The sequence below is a fragment of the Oncorhynchus clarkii genome, chromosome 29, assembly GCF_045791955.1.
Source record: "Oncorhynchus clarkii lewisi isolate Uvic-CL-2024 chromosome 29, UVic_Ocla_1.0, whole genome shotgun sequence".
NCBI classification, from domain to species: Eukaryota; Metazoa; Chordata; class Actinopteri; order Salmoniformes; family Salmonidae; genus Oncorhynchus; species Oncorhynchus clarkii.
The window spans coordinates 41,433,080-41,451,045 of NC_092175.1; the positions used below are offsets into that span (position 1 = coordinate 41,433,080).

General features: G+C 46.3%; 2 protein-coding genes across 2 annotated transcripts in view; both read left to right on the top strand.

Moving 5' to 3' along the window:
- The window catches only part of LOC139388601 (regulatory factor X-associated protein), a 1,150,577-nt gene that overhangs the window by 822,524 nt on the left and 310,087 nt on the right, over window positions 1-17,966 (top strand). The gene's annotated exons all lie outside the window — the stretch shown is intronic.
- LOC139388018 (ubiquitin-fold modifier 1) overlaps window positions 16,645-17,966 on the top strand; it is a 35,738-nt gene continuing 34,416 nt past the window's right edge. Inside the window, exons 1-3 of the mRNA XM_071134500.1 lie at window positions 16,645-16,926; window positions 17,028-17,084; window positions 17,769-17,826. Coding sequence (XP_070990601.1) covers window positions 16,925-16,926; window positions 17,028-17,084; window positions 17,769-17,826 — 117 coding nt within the window. The 5' untranslated portion in view covers window positions 16,645-16,924. The remainder of the gene's footprint in view (window positions 16,927-17,027; window positions 17,085-17,768; window positions 17,827-17,966) is intronic.

A 17,966-nucleotide genomic window follows, 5' to 3' on the forward strand; every position in this document is an offset into this window, starting at 1 on the left:
AGGCATGTACAGGTCTTGTTCACAGGTCATAGGGTCTTACAGAAGACATGTACAGGTCTGGTTCACAGGTCATAGGGTCTTACAGAAGGCATGTACAGGTCTGGTTCACAGGTCATAGGGTCTTACAGAAGGCATGTACAGGTCTGGTTCACAGGTCATAGGGTCTTACAGAAGGCATGTACAGGTCTGGTTCACAGGTCATAGGGTCTTACAGAAGGCATGTACAGGTCTGGTTCACAGGTCATAGGGTCTTACAGAAGGCATGTACAGGTCTGGTTCACAGGTCATAGGGTCTTACAGAAGGCATGTACAGGTCTGGTTCACAGGTCAAAGAGTCTTACAGATGGCATGTACAGGTCTGGTTCACAGATCATAGGGTCTTACAGAAGGCATGTACAGGTCTGGTTCACAGGTCATAGGGTCTTACAGAAGGCATGTATAGGTCTGGTTCACAGGTCATAGGGTCTTACAGAAGGCATGTATAGGTCTGGTTCACAGGTCATAGGGTCTTACAGAAGGCATGTATAGGTCTGGTTCACAGGTCATAGGGTCTTACAGAAGGCATGTACAGGTCTGGTTCACAGGTCATAGGGTCTTACAGAAGGCATGTACAGGTCTGGTTCACAGGTCATAGGGTCTTACAGAAGGCATGTATAGGTCTGGTTCACAGGTCATAGGGTCTTAAAGAAGGCAAGTACAGGTCTGGTTCACAGGTCATAGGGTCTTACAGAAGGCATGTACAGGTCTGGTTCACAGGTCTTAGGGTCTTACAGAAGGCATGTATAGGTCTGGTTCACAGGTCATAGGGTCTTACAGAAGGAATGTATAGGTCTGGTTCACAGGTCATAGGGTCTTACAGAAGGCATGTACAGGTCTGGTTCACAGGTCATAGGGTCTTACAGAAGGCATGTACAGGTCTGGTTCACAGGTCATAGGGTCTTACAGAAGGCATGTACAGGTCTGGTTCACAGGTCATAGGGTCTTGCAGAAGGCATGTACAGGTCTGGTTCACAGGTCATAGGGTCTTACAGAAGGCATGTACAGGTCTGGTTCACAGGTCATAGGGTCTTACAGAAGGCATGTACAGGTCTGGTTCACAGGTCATAGGGTCTTACAGAAGGCATGTACAGGTCTGGTTCACAGGTCACAGGGTCTTACAGAAGGCATGTACAGGTCTGGTTCACAGGTCACAGGGTCTTACAGAAGGCATGTACAGGTCTGGTTCACAGGTCATAGGGTCTTACAGAAGGCATGTATCGTCTGGTTCACAGGTCATAGGGTCTTACAGAAGGCATGTACAGGTCTGGTTCACAGGTCATAGAGTCTTACAGAAGGCATGTACACGTCTGGTTCACAGGTCATAGGGTCTTACAGAAGGCAAGTACAGGTCTGGTTCACAGGTCATAGGGTCTTACAGAAGGCATGTACAGGTCTGGTTCACAGGTCATAGGGTCTTACAGAAGGCATGTACAGGTCTGGTTCACAGGTCATAGGGTCTTACAGAAGGCATGTACAGGTCTGGTTCACAGGTCATAGGGTCTTACAGAAGGCATGTACAGGTCTTGTTCACAGGTCATAGGGTCTTACAGAAGACATGTACAGGTCTGGTTCACAGGTCATAGGGTCTTACAGAAGGCATGTACAGGTCTGGTTCACAGGTCATAGGGTCTTACAGAAGGCATGTACAGGTCTGGTTCACAGGTCATAGGGTCTTACAGAAGTCATGTACAGGTCTGGTTCACAGGTCATAGGGTCTTACAGAAGGCATGTACAGGTCTGGTTCACAGGTCATAGGGTCTTACAGAAGGCATGTACAGGTCTGGTTCACAGGTCATAGGGTCTTACAGAAGGCATGTACAGGTCTGGTTCACAGGTCAAAGAGTCTTACAGATGGCATGTACAGGTCTGGTTCACAGATCATAGGGTCTTACAGAAGGCATGTACAGGTCTGGTTCACAGGTCATAGGGTCTTACAGAAGGCATGTATAGGTCTGGTTCACAGGTCATAGGGTCTTACAGAAGGCATGTATAGGTCTGGTTCACAGGTCATAGGGTCTTACAGAAGGCATGTATAGGTCTGGTTCACAGGTCATAGGGTCTTACAGAAGGCATGTACAGGTCTGGTTCACAGGTCATAGGGTCTTACAGAAGGCATGTACAGGTCTGGTTCACAGGTCATAGGGTCTTACAGAAGGCATGTATAGGTCTGGTTCACAGGTCATAGGGTCTTACAGAAGGAATGTATAGGTCTGGTTCACAGGTCATAGGGTCTTACAGAAGCCATGTACAGGTCTGGTTCACAGATCATAGGGTCTTACAGAAGGCATGTACAGGTCTGGTTCACAGGTCATAGGGTCTTACAGAAGGCATGTATAGGTATGGTTCACAGGTCATAGGGTCTTACAGAAGGCATGTATAGGTCTGGTTCACAGGTCATAGGGTCTTACAGAAGGCATGTATAGGTCTGGTTCACAGGTCATAGGGTCTTACAGAAGGCATGTACAAGTCTGGTTCACAGGTCACAGGGTCTTACAGAATGCTTGTATAGGTCTGGTTCACAGGTCATAGGGTCTTATAGAAGGCATGTACAGGTCTGGTTCACAGGTCACAGGGTCTTACAGAAGGCATGTATAGGTCTGGTTCACAGATCACAGGGTCTTACAGAAGGCATGTACAGTTCTGGTTCACAGGTCATAGGGTCTTACAGAAGGCATGTATCGTCTGGTTCACAGGTCATAGGGTCTTACAGAAGGCATGTATAGGTCTGGTTCACAGGTCATAGGGTCTTACAGAAGGCATGTACAGGTCTGGTTCACAGGTCATAGGGTCTTACAGAAGGCATGTACAGGTCTGGTTCACAGGTCATAGGGTCTTACAGAAGGCATGTATAGGTCTGGTTCACAGGTCATAGGGTCTTACAGAAGGAATGTATAGGTCTGGTTCACAGGTCATAGGGTCTTACAGAAGGCATGTACAGGTCTAGTTCACAGGTCATAGGGTCTTACAGAAGGCATGTACAGGTCTGGTTCACAGGTCATAGGGTCTTACAGAAGGCATGTACAGGTCTGGTTCACAGGTCATAGGGTCTTACAGAAGGCATGTACAGGTCTGGTTCACAGGTCATAGGGTCTTACAGAAGGCATGTACAGGTCTGGTTCACAGGTCATAGGGTCTTACAGAAGGCATGTACAGGTCTGGTTCACAGGTCATAGGGTCTTACAGAAGGCATGTACAGGTCTGGTTCACAGGTCATAGGGTCTTACAGAAGGCATGTACAGGTCTGGTTCACAGGTCACAGGGTCTTACAGAAGGCATCTACAGGTCTGGTTCACAGGTCATAGGGTCTTACAGAAGGCATGTATCGTCTGGTTCACAGGTCATAGGGTCTTACAGAAGGCATGTACAGGTCTGGTTCACAGGTCATAGGGTCTTACAGAAGGCATGTACACGTCTGGTTCACAGGTCATAGGGTCTTACAGAAGGCAAGTACAGGTCTGGTTCACAGGTCATAGGGTCTTACAGAAGGCATGTTCAGGTCTGGTTCACAGGTCATAGGGTCTTACAGAAGGCATGTACAGGTCTGGTTCACAGGTCATAGGGTCTTACAGAAGGCATGTACAGGTCTGGTTCACAGGTCATAGGGTCTTACAGAAGGCATGTACAGGTCTGGTTCACAGGTCATAGGGTCTTACAGAAGACATGTACAGGTCTGGTTCACAGGTCATAGGGTCTTACAGAAGGCATGTACAGGTCTGGTTCACAGGTCATAGGGTCTTACAGAAGGCATGTACAGGTCTGGTTCACAGGTCATAGGGTCTTACAGAAGGCATGTACAGGTCTGGTTCACAGGTCATAGGGTCTTACAGAAGGCATGTACAGGTCTGGTTCACAGGTCATAGGGTCTTACAGAAGGCATGTACAGGTCTGGTTCACAGGTCATAGGGTCTTACAGAAGGCATGTACAGGTCTGGTTCACAGGTCAAAGAGTCTTACAGATGGCATGTACAGGTCTGGTTCACAGATCATAGGGTCTTACAGAAGGCATGTACAGGTCTGGTTCACAGGTCATAGGGTCTTACAGAAGGCATGTATAGGTCTGGTTCACAGGTCATAGGGTCTTACAGAAGGAATGTATAGGTCTGGTTCACAGGTCATAGGGTCTTACAGAAGCCATGTACAGGTCTGGTTCACAGATCATCGGGTCTTACAGAAGGCATGTACAGGTCTGGTTCACAGGTCATAGGGTCTTACAGAAGGCATGTATAGGTATGGTTCACAGGTCATAGGGTCTTACAGAAGGCATGTATAGGTCTGGTTCACAGGTCATAGGGTCTTACAGAAGGCATGTATAGGTCTGGTTCACAGGTCATAGGGTCTTACAGAAGGCATGTACAGGTCTGGTTCACAGGTCACAGGGTCTTACAGAAGGCTTGTATAGGTCTGGTTCACAGGTCATAGGGTCTTATAGAAGGCATGTACAGGTCTGGTTCACAGGTCACAGGGTCTTACAGAAGGCATGTACAGTTCTGGTTCACAGGTCATAGGGTCTTACAGAAGGCATGTATCGTCTGGTTCACAGGTCATAGGGTCTTACAGAAGGCATGTATAGGTCTGGTTCACAGGTCATAGGGTCTTACAGAAGGCATGTACAGGTCTGGTTCACAGGTCATAGGGTCTTACAGAAGGCATGTATAGGTCTGGTTCACAGGTCATAGGGTCTTACAGAAGGCATGTACAGGTCTGGTTCACAGGTCATAGGGTCTTACAGAAGGCATGTACAGGTCTGGTTCACAGGTCATAGGGTCTTACAGAAGGCATGTATAGGTCTGGTTCACAGGTCATAGGGTCTTACAGAAGGAATGTATAGGTCTGGTTCACAGGTCATAGGGTCTTACAGAAGGCATGTACAGGTCTGGTTCACAGGTCATAGGGTCTTACAGAAGGCATGTACAGGTCTGGTTCACAGGTCATAGGGTCTTACAGAAGGCATGTACAGGTCTGGTTCACAGGTCATAGGGTCTTACAGAAGGCATGTACAGGTCTGGTTCACAGGTCAAAGGGTCTTACAGAAGGCAGGTACAGGTCTGGTTCACAGGTCATAGGGTCTTACAGAAGGCATGTACAGGTCTGGTTCACAGGTCATAGGGTCTTACAGAAGGCATGTACAGGTCTGGTTCACAGGTCATAGGGTCTTACAGAAGGCATGTACAGGTCTGGTTCACAGGTCATAGGGTCTTACAGAAGGCATGTACAGGTCTGGTTCACAGGTCACAGGGTCTTACAGAAGGCATGTACAGGTCTGGTTCACAGGTCATAGGGTCTTACAGAAGGCATGTATCGTCTGGTTCACAGGTCATAGGGTCTTACAGAAGGCATGTACAGGTCTGGTTCACAGGTCATAGAGTCTTACAGAAGGCATGTACACGTCTGGTTCACAGGTCATAGGGTCTTACAGAAGGCAAGTACAGGTCTGGTTCACAGGTCATAGGGTCTTACAGAAGGCATGTACAGGTCTGGTTCACAGGTCATAGGGTCTTACAGAAGGCATGTACAGGTCTGGTTCACAGGTCATAGGGTCTTACAGAAGGCATGTACAGGTCTGGTTCACAGGTCATAGGGTCTTACAGAAGGCATGTACAGGTCTGGTTCACAGGTCATAGGGTCTTACAGAAGACATGTACAGGTCTGGTTCACAGGTCATAGGGTCTTACAGAAGGCATGTACAGGTCTGGTTCACAGGTCATAGGGTCTTACAGAAGGCATGTACAGGTCTGGTTCACAGGTCATAGGGTCTTACAGAAGGCATGTACAGGTCTGGTTCACAGGTCATAGGGTCTTACAGAAGGCATGTACAGGTCTGGTTCACAGGTCATAGGGTCTTACAGAAGGCATGTACAGGTCTGGTTCACAGGTCATAGGGTCTTACAGAAGGCATGTACAGGTCTGGTTCACAGGTCAAAGAGTCTTACAGATGGCATGTACAGGTCTGGTTCACAGATCATAGGGTCTTACAGAAGGCATGTACAGGTCTGGTTCACAGGTCATAGGGTCTTACAGAAGGCATGTATAGGTCTGGTTCACAGGTCATAGGGTCTTACAGAAGGCATGTACAGGTCTGGTTCACAGGTCATAGGGTCTTACAGAAGGCATGTACAGGTCTGGTTCACAGGTCATAGGGTCTTACAGAAGGCATGTACAGGTCTGGTTCACAGGTCATAGGGTCTTACAGAAGGCATGTATAGGTCTGGTTCACAGGTCATAGGGTCTTACAGAAGGCATGTACAGGTCTGGTTCACAGGTCATAGGGTCTTACAGAAGGCATGTACAGGTCTGGTTCACAGGTCATAGGGTCTTACAGAAGGCATGTACAGGTCTGGTTCACAGGTCATAGGGTCTTACAGAAGGCATGTATAGGTCTGGTTCACAGGTCACAGGGTCTTACAGAAGGCATGTATCGTCTGGTTCACAGGTCATAGGGTCTTACAGAAGGCATGTACAGGTCTGGTTCACAGGTCATAGGGTCTTACAGAAGGCATGTACAGGTCTGGTTCACAGGTCATAGGGTCTTACAGAAGGCATGTATAGGTCTGGTTCACAGGTCATAGGGTCTTACAGAAGGCATGTACAGGTCTGGTTCACAGGTCACAGGGTCTTACAGAAGGCATGTACAGGTCTGGTTCACAGGTCATAGGGTCTTACAGAAGGCATGTACAGGTCTGGTTCACAGGTCATAGGGTCTTACAGAAGGCATGTACAGGTCTGGTTCACAGGTCACAGGGTCTTACAGAAGGCATGTATCGTCTGGTTCACAGGTCATAGGGTCTTACAGAAGGCATGTACAGGTCTGGTTCACAGGTCATAGGGTCTTACAGAAGGCATGTATAGGTCTGGTTCACAGGTCATAGGGTCTTACAGAAGGCATGTACAGGTCTGGTTCACAGGTCATAGGGTCTTACAGAGGTCATGTACAGGTCTGGTTCACAGGTCACAGGGTCTTACAGAAGGCATGTACAGGTCTGGTACACAGGTCATTGAGTCTTACAGAAGGCATGTACAGGTCTGGTTCACAGGTCATAGGGTCTTACAGAAGGCATGTACAGGTCTGGTTCACAGGTCATAGGGTCTTACAGAAGGCATGTACAGGTCTGGTTCGGAGGTCATAGGGTCTTACAGAAGGCATGTACAGGTCTGGTTCACAGGTCATAGGGTCTTACAGAAGGCATGTACAGGTCTGGTTCACAGGTCATAGGGTCTTACAGAAGGCATGTACAGGTCTGGTTCACAGGTCACAGGGTCTTACAGAAGGCATGTATCGTCTGGTTCACAGGTCATAGGGTCTTACAGAAGGCATGTACAGGTCTGGTTCACAGGTCATAGGGTCTTACAGAAGGCATGTATCGTGTGGTTCACAGGTCAAAGGGTCTTACAGAAGGCATGTATAGGTCTGGTTCACAGGTCATAGGGTCTTACAGAAGGCATGTACAGGTCTGGTTCACAGGTCATAGGGTCTTACAGAAGGCATGTACAGGTCTGGTTCACAGGTCACAGGGTCTTACAGAAGGCATGTATCGTCTGGTTCACAGGTCATAGGGTCTTACAGAAGGCATGTACAGGTCTGGTTCACAGGTCATAGGGTCTTACAGAAGGCATGTATAGGTCTGGTTCACAGGTCATAGGGTCTTACAGAAGGCATGTACAGGTCTGGTTCACAGGTCATAGGGTCTTACAGAGGTCATGTACAGGTCTGGTTCACAGGTCATAGGGTCTTACAGAAGGCATGTACAGGTCTGGTTCACAGGTCATAGGGTCTTACAGAAGGCATGTACAGGTCTGGTTCACAGGTCATAGGGTCTTACAGAAGGCATGTACAGGTCTGGTTCACAGGTCATAGGGTCCTACAGAAGGCATGTACAGGTCTGGTTCACAGGTCATAGGGTCTTACAGAAGGCATGTACAGGTCTGGTTCACAGGTCATAGGGTCTTACAGAAGGCATGTACAGGTCTGGTTCACAGGACATAGGGTCTTACAGAAGGCATGTACAGGTCTAAAACGAGACTGAAAGGGACACTTTCATCATGATCTTCCTCCCAATTAAGTTTATGTGTAGAACATTTCCAAAACAATCTGAGATATCAAAAATATTCTGGCCTGCAATCACCCTGACATAGCCCTGACATAGCCCTGACATAGCCCTGACATAGCAATTAAAAAGAAAACATCCACATGTTCATGCCCTTTCATGGCAGGAACAAAATATATTAAAACATGTTCTGTTCTTTCACAATGCATACATGCTTGTTTTGCAATTCAGCTATTGAAGTTATTTTGAACATTTCAGTGAAATAACCAGGCCTGTTCTCAACTTCACAGCAATGGGTTTTCAACCTACTGCATCACTGTAAGGGGTTCTCAACCTACTGCATCACTGTAAGGAGTTTCAACCTACTGCATCACTGTAAGGAGTTCTCAACCTACTGCATCACTGTAAGGAGTTCTCAAAATAGGGTCTTACAGAAGGCATGTACAGGTCTGGTTCACAGGTCATAGGGTCTTACAGAAGGCATGTACAGGTCTGGTTCACAGGTCATAGGGTCTTACAGAAGGCATGTACAGGTCTGGTTCACAGGTCAAAGGGTCTTACAGAAGGCATGTACAGGTCTGGTTCACAGGTCATAGGGTCCTACAGAAGGCATGTACACGTCTGGTTCACAGGTCATAGGGTCTTACAGAAGGCATGTACAGGTCTGGTTCACAGGTCATAGGGTCTTACAGAAGGCATGTATAGGTCTGGTTCACAGGTCATAGGGTCTTACAGAAGGCATGTATAGGTCTGGTTCACAGGTCATAGGGTCTTACAGAAGGCATGTATAGGTCTGGTTCACAGGTCATAGGGTCTTACAGAAGGCATGTATCGTCTGGTTCACAGGTCATAGGGTCTTACAGAAGGCATGTACAGGTCTGGTTCACAGGTCATAGGGTCTTACAGAAGGCATGTACAGGTCTGGTTCACAGGTCATAGGGTCTTACAGAAGGCATGTATAGGTCTGGTTCACAGTCATAGGGTCTTACAGAAGGCATGTACAGGTCTGGTTCACAGGTCATAGGGTCTTACAGAAGGCATGTATAGGTCTGGTTCACAGGTCATAGGGTCTTACAGAAGGCATGTATAGGTCTGGTTCACAGGTCATAGGGTCTTACAGAAGGCATGTATAGGTCTGGTTCACAGGTCATAGGGTCTTACAGAAGGCATGTACAGGTCTGGTTCACAGGTCATAGGGTCTTACAGAAGGCATGTACAGGTCTGGTTCACAGGTCATAGGGTCTTACAGAAGGCATGTACAGGTCTGGTTCACAGGTCATAGGGTCTTACAGAAGGCATGTATAGGTCTGGTTCACAGGTCATAGGGTCTTACAGAAGGCATGTATCGTCTGGTTCACAGGTCATAGGGTCTTACAGAAGGCATGTATAGGTCTGGTTCACAGTCATAGGGTCTTACAGAAGGCATGTACAGGTCTGGTTCACAGGTCATAGGGTCTTACAGAAGGCATGTACAGGTCTGGTACACAGGTCACATGGTCTTACAGAAGGCATGTACAGGTCTGGTTCACAGGTCATAGGGTCTTACAGAAGGCATGTATCGTCTGGTTCACAGGTCATAGGGTCTTACAGAAGGCATGTACAGGTCTGGTTCACAGGTCATAGGGTCTTACAGAAGGCATGTACAGGTCTGGTTCACAGGTCATAGGGTCTTACAGAAGGCATGTACAGGTCTGGTTCACAGGTCATAGGGTCTTACAGAAGGCATGTACAGGTCTGGTTCACAGGTCACAGGGTCTTACAGAAGGCATGTACAGGTCTGGTTCACAGGTCATAGGGTCTTACAGAAGGCATGTACACGTCTGGTTCACAGGTCATAGGGTCTTACAGAAGGCATGTACAGGTCTGGTTCACAGGTCATAGGGTCTTACAGAAGGCATGTACAGGTCTGGTTCACAGGACATAGGGTCCTACAGAAGGCATGTACAGGTCTGGTTCACAGGTCATAGGGTCTTACAGAAGGCATGTACACGTCTGGTTCACAGGTCATAGGGTCTTACAGAAGGCATGTACAGGTCTGGTTCACAGGTCATAGGGTCTTACAGAAGGCATGTACAGGTCTAAAACGAGACTGAAAGGGACACTTTCATCATGATCTTCCTCCCAATTAAGTTTATGTGTAGAAAATTTCCAAAACAATCTGAGATATCAAAAATATTTGCTGCCTCTGCTGGCCTGCAATCACCCTGACATAGCCCTGACATAGCCCTGACATAGCCCTGACATAGCAATTGAAAAGAAAACATCCACATGTTCATGCCCTTTCATGGCAGGAACAAAATATATTAAAACATGTTCTGTTCTTTCACAATGCATACATGCTTGTTTTGCAATTCAGCTATTGAAGTTATTTTGAACATTTCAGTGAAATAACCAGGCCTGTTCTCAACTTCACAGCAATGGGTTTTCAACCTACTGCATCACTGTAAGGTGTTTTCAACCTACTGCATCACTGTAAGGAGTTCTCAACCTACTGCATCACTGTAAGGGGTTCTCAACCTACTGCATCACTGTAAGGAGTTTCAACCTACTGCATCACTGTAAGGAGTTCTCAACCTACTGCATCACTGTAAGGAGTTCTCAACCTACTGCATCACTGTAAGGAGTTCTCAACCTACTGCATCACTGTAAGGAGTTCTCAACCTACTGCATCACTGTAAGGAGTTCTCAACCTACTGCATCACTGTAAGGTGTTCTCAACCTACTGCATCACTGTAAGGAGTTCTCAACCTACTGCATCACTGTAAGGAGTTCTCAACCTACTGCATCACTGTAAGGGGTTCTCAACCTACTGCTTCACTGCAAGGGCCTAGTTCTCAACATACTGAGTCGCTGTAAGGGCCCTGTTAGCAACCTACTGCTTCACTATAGGAGTCCTGTTCTCAATCTACTGTGTAACTGCAAGGGCCCTGTTCTCAGCCTACTGCTTCACTGCAAGGGCCCATTTCTCAACCTACTGCGTCGCTGTAAGGACCCTGTTCTCAACCTACTGCTTCACTGTAAGGGCCCTATTCTTAACCTACTGCGTCACTGTAAGGGCCCTATTCTCAACCTACTGCTTCACTGCAAGGGCCCTATTCTCAGTCTACTGCTTCACTGTAAGGGCCTTGTACTCAGCCTTACTGCGTACCTGTAAGGGCCTTGTTCTCAACCAAATAAAATGTGTTTATATAGCCCTTCTTACATCAGCTGATATTTCAAAGTGCTCTACATAAACCCAGCCTAAAACCCCAAACAGCAAGCAATGCAGGTGTAGAAGCACGGTGGCTAGGAAAAACTCCCTAGAAAGGCCAAAACCTAGGAAGAAACATAGAGAGGAACCAGGCTATGAGGGGTGGCCAGTCCTCTTCTGGATGTGCCGGGTGGAGATTATAACAAAACATGGTCAAGATATTCAAATGTTCATAAATGACCAGCATGGTCAAATAATAATAATCACAGTAGTTGTCGAGGGTGCAACAGGTCAGCACCTCAGGAGTAAATGTCAGTTGGCTTTTCATAGCCGATCATTGAGAGTATCTCTACCGCTCCTGCTGTCTCTAGAGAGTTGAAAACAGCAGGTCTGGGACAGTTGAAACTGGAGCAGCAGCACGGCCAGGTGGACTGGGGACAGCAAGGAGTCATCATGCCAGGTAGTCCTGAGGCATGGTGCTAGGGCTCAGGTCCTCCGGGAGAGAGAAAGAAAGAAAGAGAGAAAGAGAGAATTAGAGAGAGCATACTTAAATTCACATAGGACACCGGATAAGACAGGAGAAGTACTCCAGATATAACAGACTGACCCTAGCCCCCCGACACATAAACTACTGCAGCATAAATACTGGAGGCTGAGACAGGAGGGGTCAGGAGTCACTGTGGCCCCATCCGAAGATACCCCCGGACAGGGCCAAACAGGCAGGATATAACCCCACCCACTTTGCCAAAGCACAGCCCCCACACCACTAGAGGGATATCTTCAACCACCAACTTGCCATCCTGAGACAAGGCCGAGTATAGCCCACAAAGATCTCCGCCACGAGACAGGAGGGGTCAGGAGTTACTGTGGCCCCATCCGATGATACCCCCGGACAGGGCCAAACAGGCAGGATATAACCCCACCCACTTTGCCAAAGCACAGCCCCTGCACCACTAGAGGGATATCTTCAACCACCAACTTGCCATCCTGAGACAAGGCCGAGTATAGCCCACAAAGATCTCCGCCACGACACAACCCAAAGGGGGGCGCCAACCCAGACAGGAAGATCAACCCACTCAACTGACGCACCCCTCCTAGGGACAGCATGGCAGAGCACAAGTAAGCCAGTGACTCAGCCCCTGTAATAGGGTCAGAGACAGAGAATCCCAGTGGAAAGAGAGGAACCGGCCAGGCAGAGACAGCAAGGGCGGTTCGTTGCTCCAGAGCCTTTCCGTTCACCTTCCCACCTGCCCTATTCTCAACCTACTGCTTCACTGTAAGGGCCCTATTCTCAACCTACTGCTTCACTGTAAGGGCCCTATTCTCAACCTACTGCTTCACTGTAAGGGCCCTATTCTCAACCTACTGCTTCACTGCAAGGGCCCTGTTCTCAGCCTACTGCTTCACTGTAAGGGCCCTATTCTCAACCTACTGCTTCACTGTAAGGGCCCTATTCTCAACCTACTGCTTCACTGCAAGGGCCCTGTTCTCAACCTACTGCTTCACTGTAAGGGCCCTATTCTCAACCTACTGCTTCACTGCAAGGGCCCTGTTCTCAGCCTACTGCTTCACTGCAAGGGCCCTGTTCTCAACCTACTGCTTCACTGTAAGGGCCATATTCTCAACCTACTGCTTCACTGCAAGGGCCCTATTCTCAGCCTACTGCGTCACTGACCATGCACACAGTATCCCGGATAGTAGCTCATATCCCGCTTAAGGTCTTACTCAGGATAGGCTGTTTACATGCACCTTTGATATCCCACTCATGAGTATCCCACTAACCGTGAATAAACAGACTTTTCCTCATTTAAATTCATATGGGTTAAATGGAATAGTAACTGTGGACACTGAGCGTAGGCCTATATTCTCTCACCTGTAACGTAATATAATATAAATTCCTGTACAATTTTACATTTCTTTCAGTTAAATTATACAACAAATGTTAATTTTGTCTCTGGAACAGGAGTGGAGAAATATGATTTCTTTAGAAAATGTGAATGTGCGTGTAATGTGTTATCTTTTGACACTGTTAAGCAGGCAGACAGTATTTCAACCACATAAAATAATACACCCAAAACCACCCGAAGTCTTATCAGAAATATGTTTCGACGTTTTCATCGTCTTTCATTTACTTAAAACCGGTCAAACTGTTAACATTTGAACAATTTTGCACATCAAAAATCTTTCCACTGTTTTTGGAGTTAATGAGTTTTCTCCCGCGGGTCCCTAAACGAAACAGACAACATTACCAGTGTTAACTAGATTACTAATAATTATTACGCATTCATTCTAACACTGTGGGACACTGTTCTGGTGAGCACTACTTTACTAAATAATGACTTTATTTAGTCTTATGAGGCAACAAGTTATGGCAGAAGAGAAGCTGCAGAGACAGCAACCCAAGGGGGGAGGGGGGGGGGCGCCAACCCAGACAGGAAGATCACGTCAGTGACTCAACCCACTCAAGTGACGCATCCCTCCTAGGGACGACATGGCAGAGCACCAGCAAGCCAGTGACTCAGCCCCAGTGGAGAGAGGGGAACCGGCCAGGCAGAGATAGCAATGGCGGTTCGTTGCTCCGGAGCCTTTCCGTTCACCTTCACACTCCTGGGCTCAGACTACACTCAATCATTGGACCTACTGAAGTGATGAGTCTTCAGTAAAGACTTAAAGGTTGAGACCGAGTGTGCGTCTCTCACATGGGTCGGCAGAACCGTTCCACAAAAATGCAGGAGAAAGCTTCCAGCTGTTTCCAAAGAAGTTCTAGGGACAGTAAAGAGCGTCTTGTGACCGTAGCGTACGTGTAGGTACGGCAGGACTATTTTCTGGGTCAAGGTTAGGCTTTTTTCAAGAGAGGCCTTATTACTGACACTTTTAGTGAGTTTGGTACACATCTGGTGGATAGAGAGCCGTTTATTATGTTGAACATAGGAGGGCCAAGCACAGGAAGCAGCTCTTTCAGTAGTTTAGTTGGAATAAGGTCCAGTATGCAGCTTGAAGGTTTAGAGGCCATGATTATTTTCAGAAATATAATACTAAAACACTTGAGCGTCTCTCTTGATCATAGGTCCTGGCAGAGTTGTGCAGACTCAGGACACTGAGCTTTGGAGGAATACGCAGATTTAAAGAGGAGTCCGTGATTTGCTTTCTAATGATATTTTCCTCAAAGAAGTTCATGAATTTATCACTGCTGAAGTGAAAGCCATCCTCTCTTGGGGAATGTTGGATTTTAGTTAGCTTTGCGACAGTATCAAAAATACATTTGGGATTGTTCTTATTTTCCTCAATTAAGTTGGAAAAATAGGATGATCAAGCAGCAGTAAGGGCTCTTCGATGCGGCACGGTACTGTCTTTCCAAGCTAGACATTTGATTATCCTTGGTTTGGGTCTGAGCAGATTATTTGTTGCGATTGCAAACGTAATAAAATGGTGGTCTGATCCACAACATTTGTTCTACAGGACAAAACTAGGTCCAGAGTATGACTGTGGCAGTGAGTAGGTCCAGAGACATGTTGGACAAAACCCACTGAGTCGATGATGGTTCTAAAAGCCTTTTGGAGTTGGTCTGTGGACTTTTCCATGTGGATATTAAAGTCACCAACAATTAGAATATAATCTGCCATGACTACAAGGTCCAATGGGAATTCAGGGAACTCAGTGAGACACGCTGTATACGGCCCAGGAGGCCTGTAAACAGTAGCTTTAAAAAGAGATTGAGTAGGCTGCACAGATTTCCTGACTAGAAGTTCAAAAGATGAAAATATTAGGGTTTTTTGGAAATTGAAATTTGCTATCGTAAATGTTAGCAACACCTCCTCGGGACGCTCGGGGGATATGGTCACTAGTGTAACCAAGAAGTAAGGCCTCATTTAACACAGTAAATTCATCAGCCTTAAGCCATGTTTCAGTCAGGCCAATCACATCAAGATTATGATCAGTGATTAGTTCATTGACTATAACTGCCTTGGAAGTGAGGGTTCTAACATTAAATAGCCCTATTTTTAGATGTGAGGTATCACGATCTCTTTCAATAATGGCAGGAATGTAGGAGGTCTTTATTCCAGTGAGATTGCTAAAGTGAACACCGCCATGTTTAGTTTTGCCCAACCTAGGTCGAGGCACAGATGGGGATAGCTGAGCTGACTACACTGACTGTGCTAGTGGCACACTGTGCTAGTGAACTCCACTAAGCTGTCAGGCTGGCTAACAGCCTGCTGCCTGGCCTGCACCCTATCTCATTGTGGAGCTAGGGGAGTTAGAGCCCAGTCCATGTTCGTAGAGGAGATGAGAGCACCCCTCATGCTAGGATGGAGTCCGTCAACCTCAACAGGCCAGGAATGGTCCTGTTTGTGGGTGTCCCAGAAAGAGGGCCAATTATCTACAAATTCTATCGTTTGGGAGGGGCAGAAAACAGTTTTCAACCAGCGATTGAGATGTGAGACTCTGCTGTAGAGCTCATCACTCATCACTTCCCCTAACTGGTATAAACCCTAAACGACCGACAAAACCATTTTCCTCAAAGTCTTTTTGTTTTGTTTTTAAGGGTACTGATGTTACTGTCCCCTCTACAACAACAAAATCTTATTTTAAATACATGTAATTTTGTCCTTCAAACATTTAAATGAAATAGTGTAGAATTCCATTCATTCCTATAGACTGCTCCTAGTGGGGAGAGACAACATGGCCGCCCGGTGGCTTCCTCTCAATTGTCAATACACAGCATCAGCTATCCAGGGTTTACATCCATCATTGGTTGGAGACCCCTGCCCTACATAGTGCACTACTTGTCATGGGCCCTGGTCAAACGTAGTGCACTACAAACATCTATACCATTAGGCACCATCATACTTTGACATGTTTAGCTGAAGAAGGATGCATTACTGCCTATTGCACTGACCTATCTGCTCCAGAGAGCAAACCTCAGCACATTGTAGAGGAAAAGGCTATTGGGGATTTTTTTATCAATTAATCAATAACCTTATAAATGAATGAGAGCAAGGGAATGTACAGCACCTTCTGAAAGTATTCTCACCCCTTAAGGGGGTATAGTGTGTAGGCCAGTGACACAACATCTCAATCTAATCTATTTTAAATTCAGGCTGTAACAACAAAATGTGGAAAAGGTTAAGGGGGTGTGAATACTTTATGAATGCACTGTACATTTTGACCTTATAAATGCATGAGACTACTTTATACATGCATGAGAGCAAGGCAACATACATTCTGCAAATCACTGCACACTTTACTTCTAGTGTAATGTCATGGAAAAAAGTTATCGCTATCCTATATTTTCTGTATATAGTAATGGTATATTAATAGTTGATTCTTCAAACAAATACATCATCAGTCACTTGGGATTTGTACAAATAGGTGTGCGCATGTGGTCGTATGTTACGGTAAATTGACAAGCACGCTGTCAAAGTCGCCTATCTTTTAATAGCACAACTTTTTCTGTTTTGTTACTTGTTTCAAGACTGTACTATTCATTAAATTAATGGAACACTATTTTTTAAAGTATTTCTATTAAAAACAACATCAAACTCATTCGGCGAGGCTGCTAAAACCTTATCGAACTGATGACGTGTCCACTGAGTCCTTCTGACTTCCGGGTCTACGTTAACGGTGTGGAGTAGAGACCACAGTCACCAAGAACATGTACGTTTACCTCTCATTCTGTCCTATAATACACATTTAATAAATTACTATTATTTAGCAAAAAGCAGTGTGATGATAACTGTGTTTGTTTCCTCCATCAGGTCTAAAGTCACGTTTAAAATCACTCTGACGTCGGATCCCCGGCTACCCTACAAAGTGTAAGTGACAGATCAGCATAAACGTTAGCTAAAAACATCAATGAATACTGATGCTTACCGTCACACCCATGCATGTAGCTTGTTCAGCTAGCTGTGATCTTCATTATATTCGTCTGCAGCTAGCTAAGTATTGAAGCTATCTAGCTACTAGTAGAAGCTAATTGCAAGATGCTAGCTGGCTAGCTGCTACCTATTGGAAGCATGTTGTTCCTTTGAACCATAACACAGCTGTCACTGGCCAGCAAGTTAGCTAGCATGCCAATTCACTATGACGGTAGTCAGTTTTGCCGATGCGTTCGTTGTTGCCATTAGCACTGTCATTTGCTTAGTATCTTGGCATAACATAAACCTCTTGCAATGTGTTTGCAGACATTTCCAAATAACGTTTAATCACAACATTGCTAACTAGCTAGCCTATGTGTTCCAGGCTTTCAGCCAGTTTACCACACGTCACCACTTACCTCGATGACTGGCTGTTTTTGCACTTTATGAAATGTGACGTCGTAGTTGAACAATCAACACAGAACAGGGACTCTGCAGCGCCACAGCAAATTGGCCTATGAAGCCTTTCCTTACTGATTACACGAGGAAGATAAAGGGAAGGGAGAGGAAAGGAAATATTGAAAGGGGGGGTTCGTTCCATGGAGAGCAGAGAGTTGGAGTGATGTGTATTTCTTGTTTCAGACTCAGCGTCCCAGAGAGCACGCCGTTTACAGCCGTGTTGAAGTTTGCAGCGGAGGAGGTTAGTTCATCTCATACTGTGTATTGCAACAACAAAAATACTAGTAGTTGGCTATATTACAACAAGTCAAGTGAAAGCATTTTTAAGGGGTCACAACCAACTTTACAAGATGTAGCCCCCCCCCCCAAAAAAGAGGAACA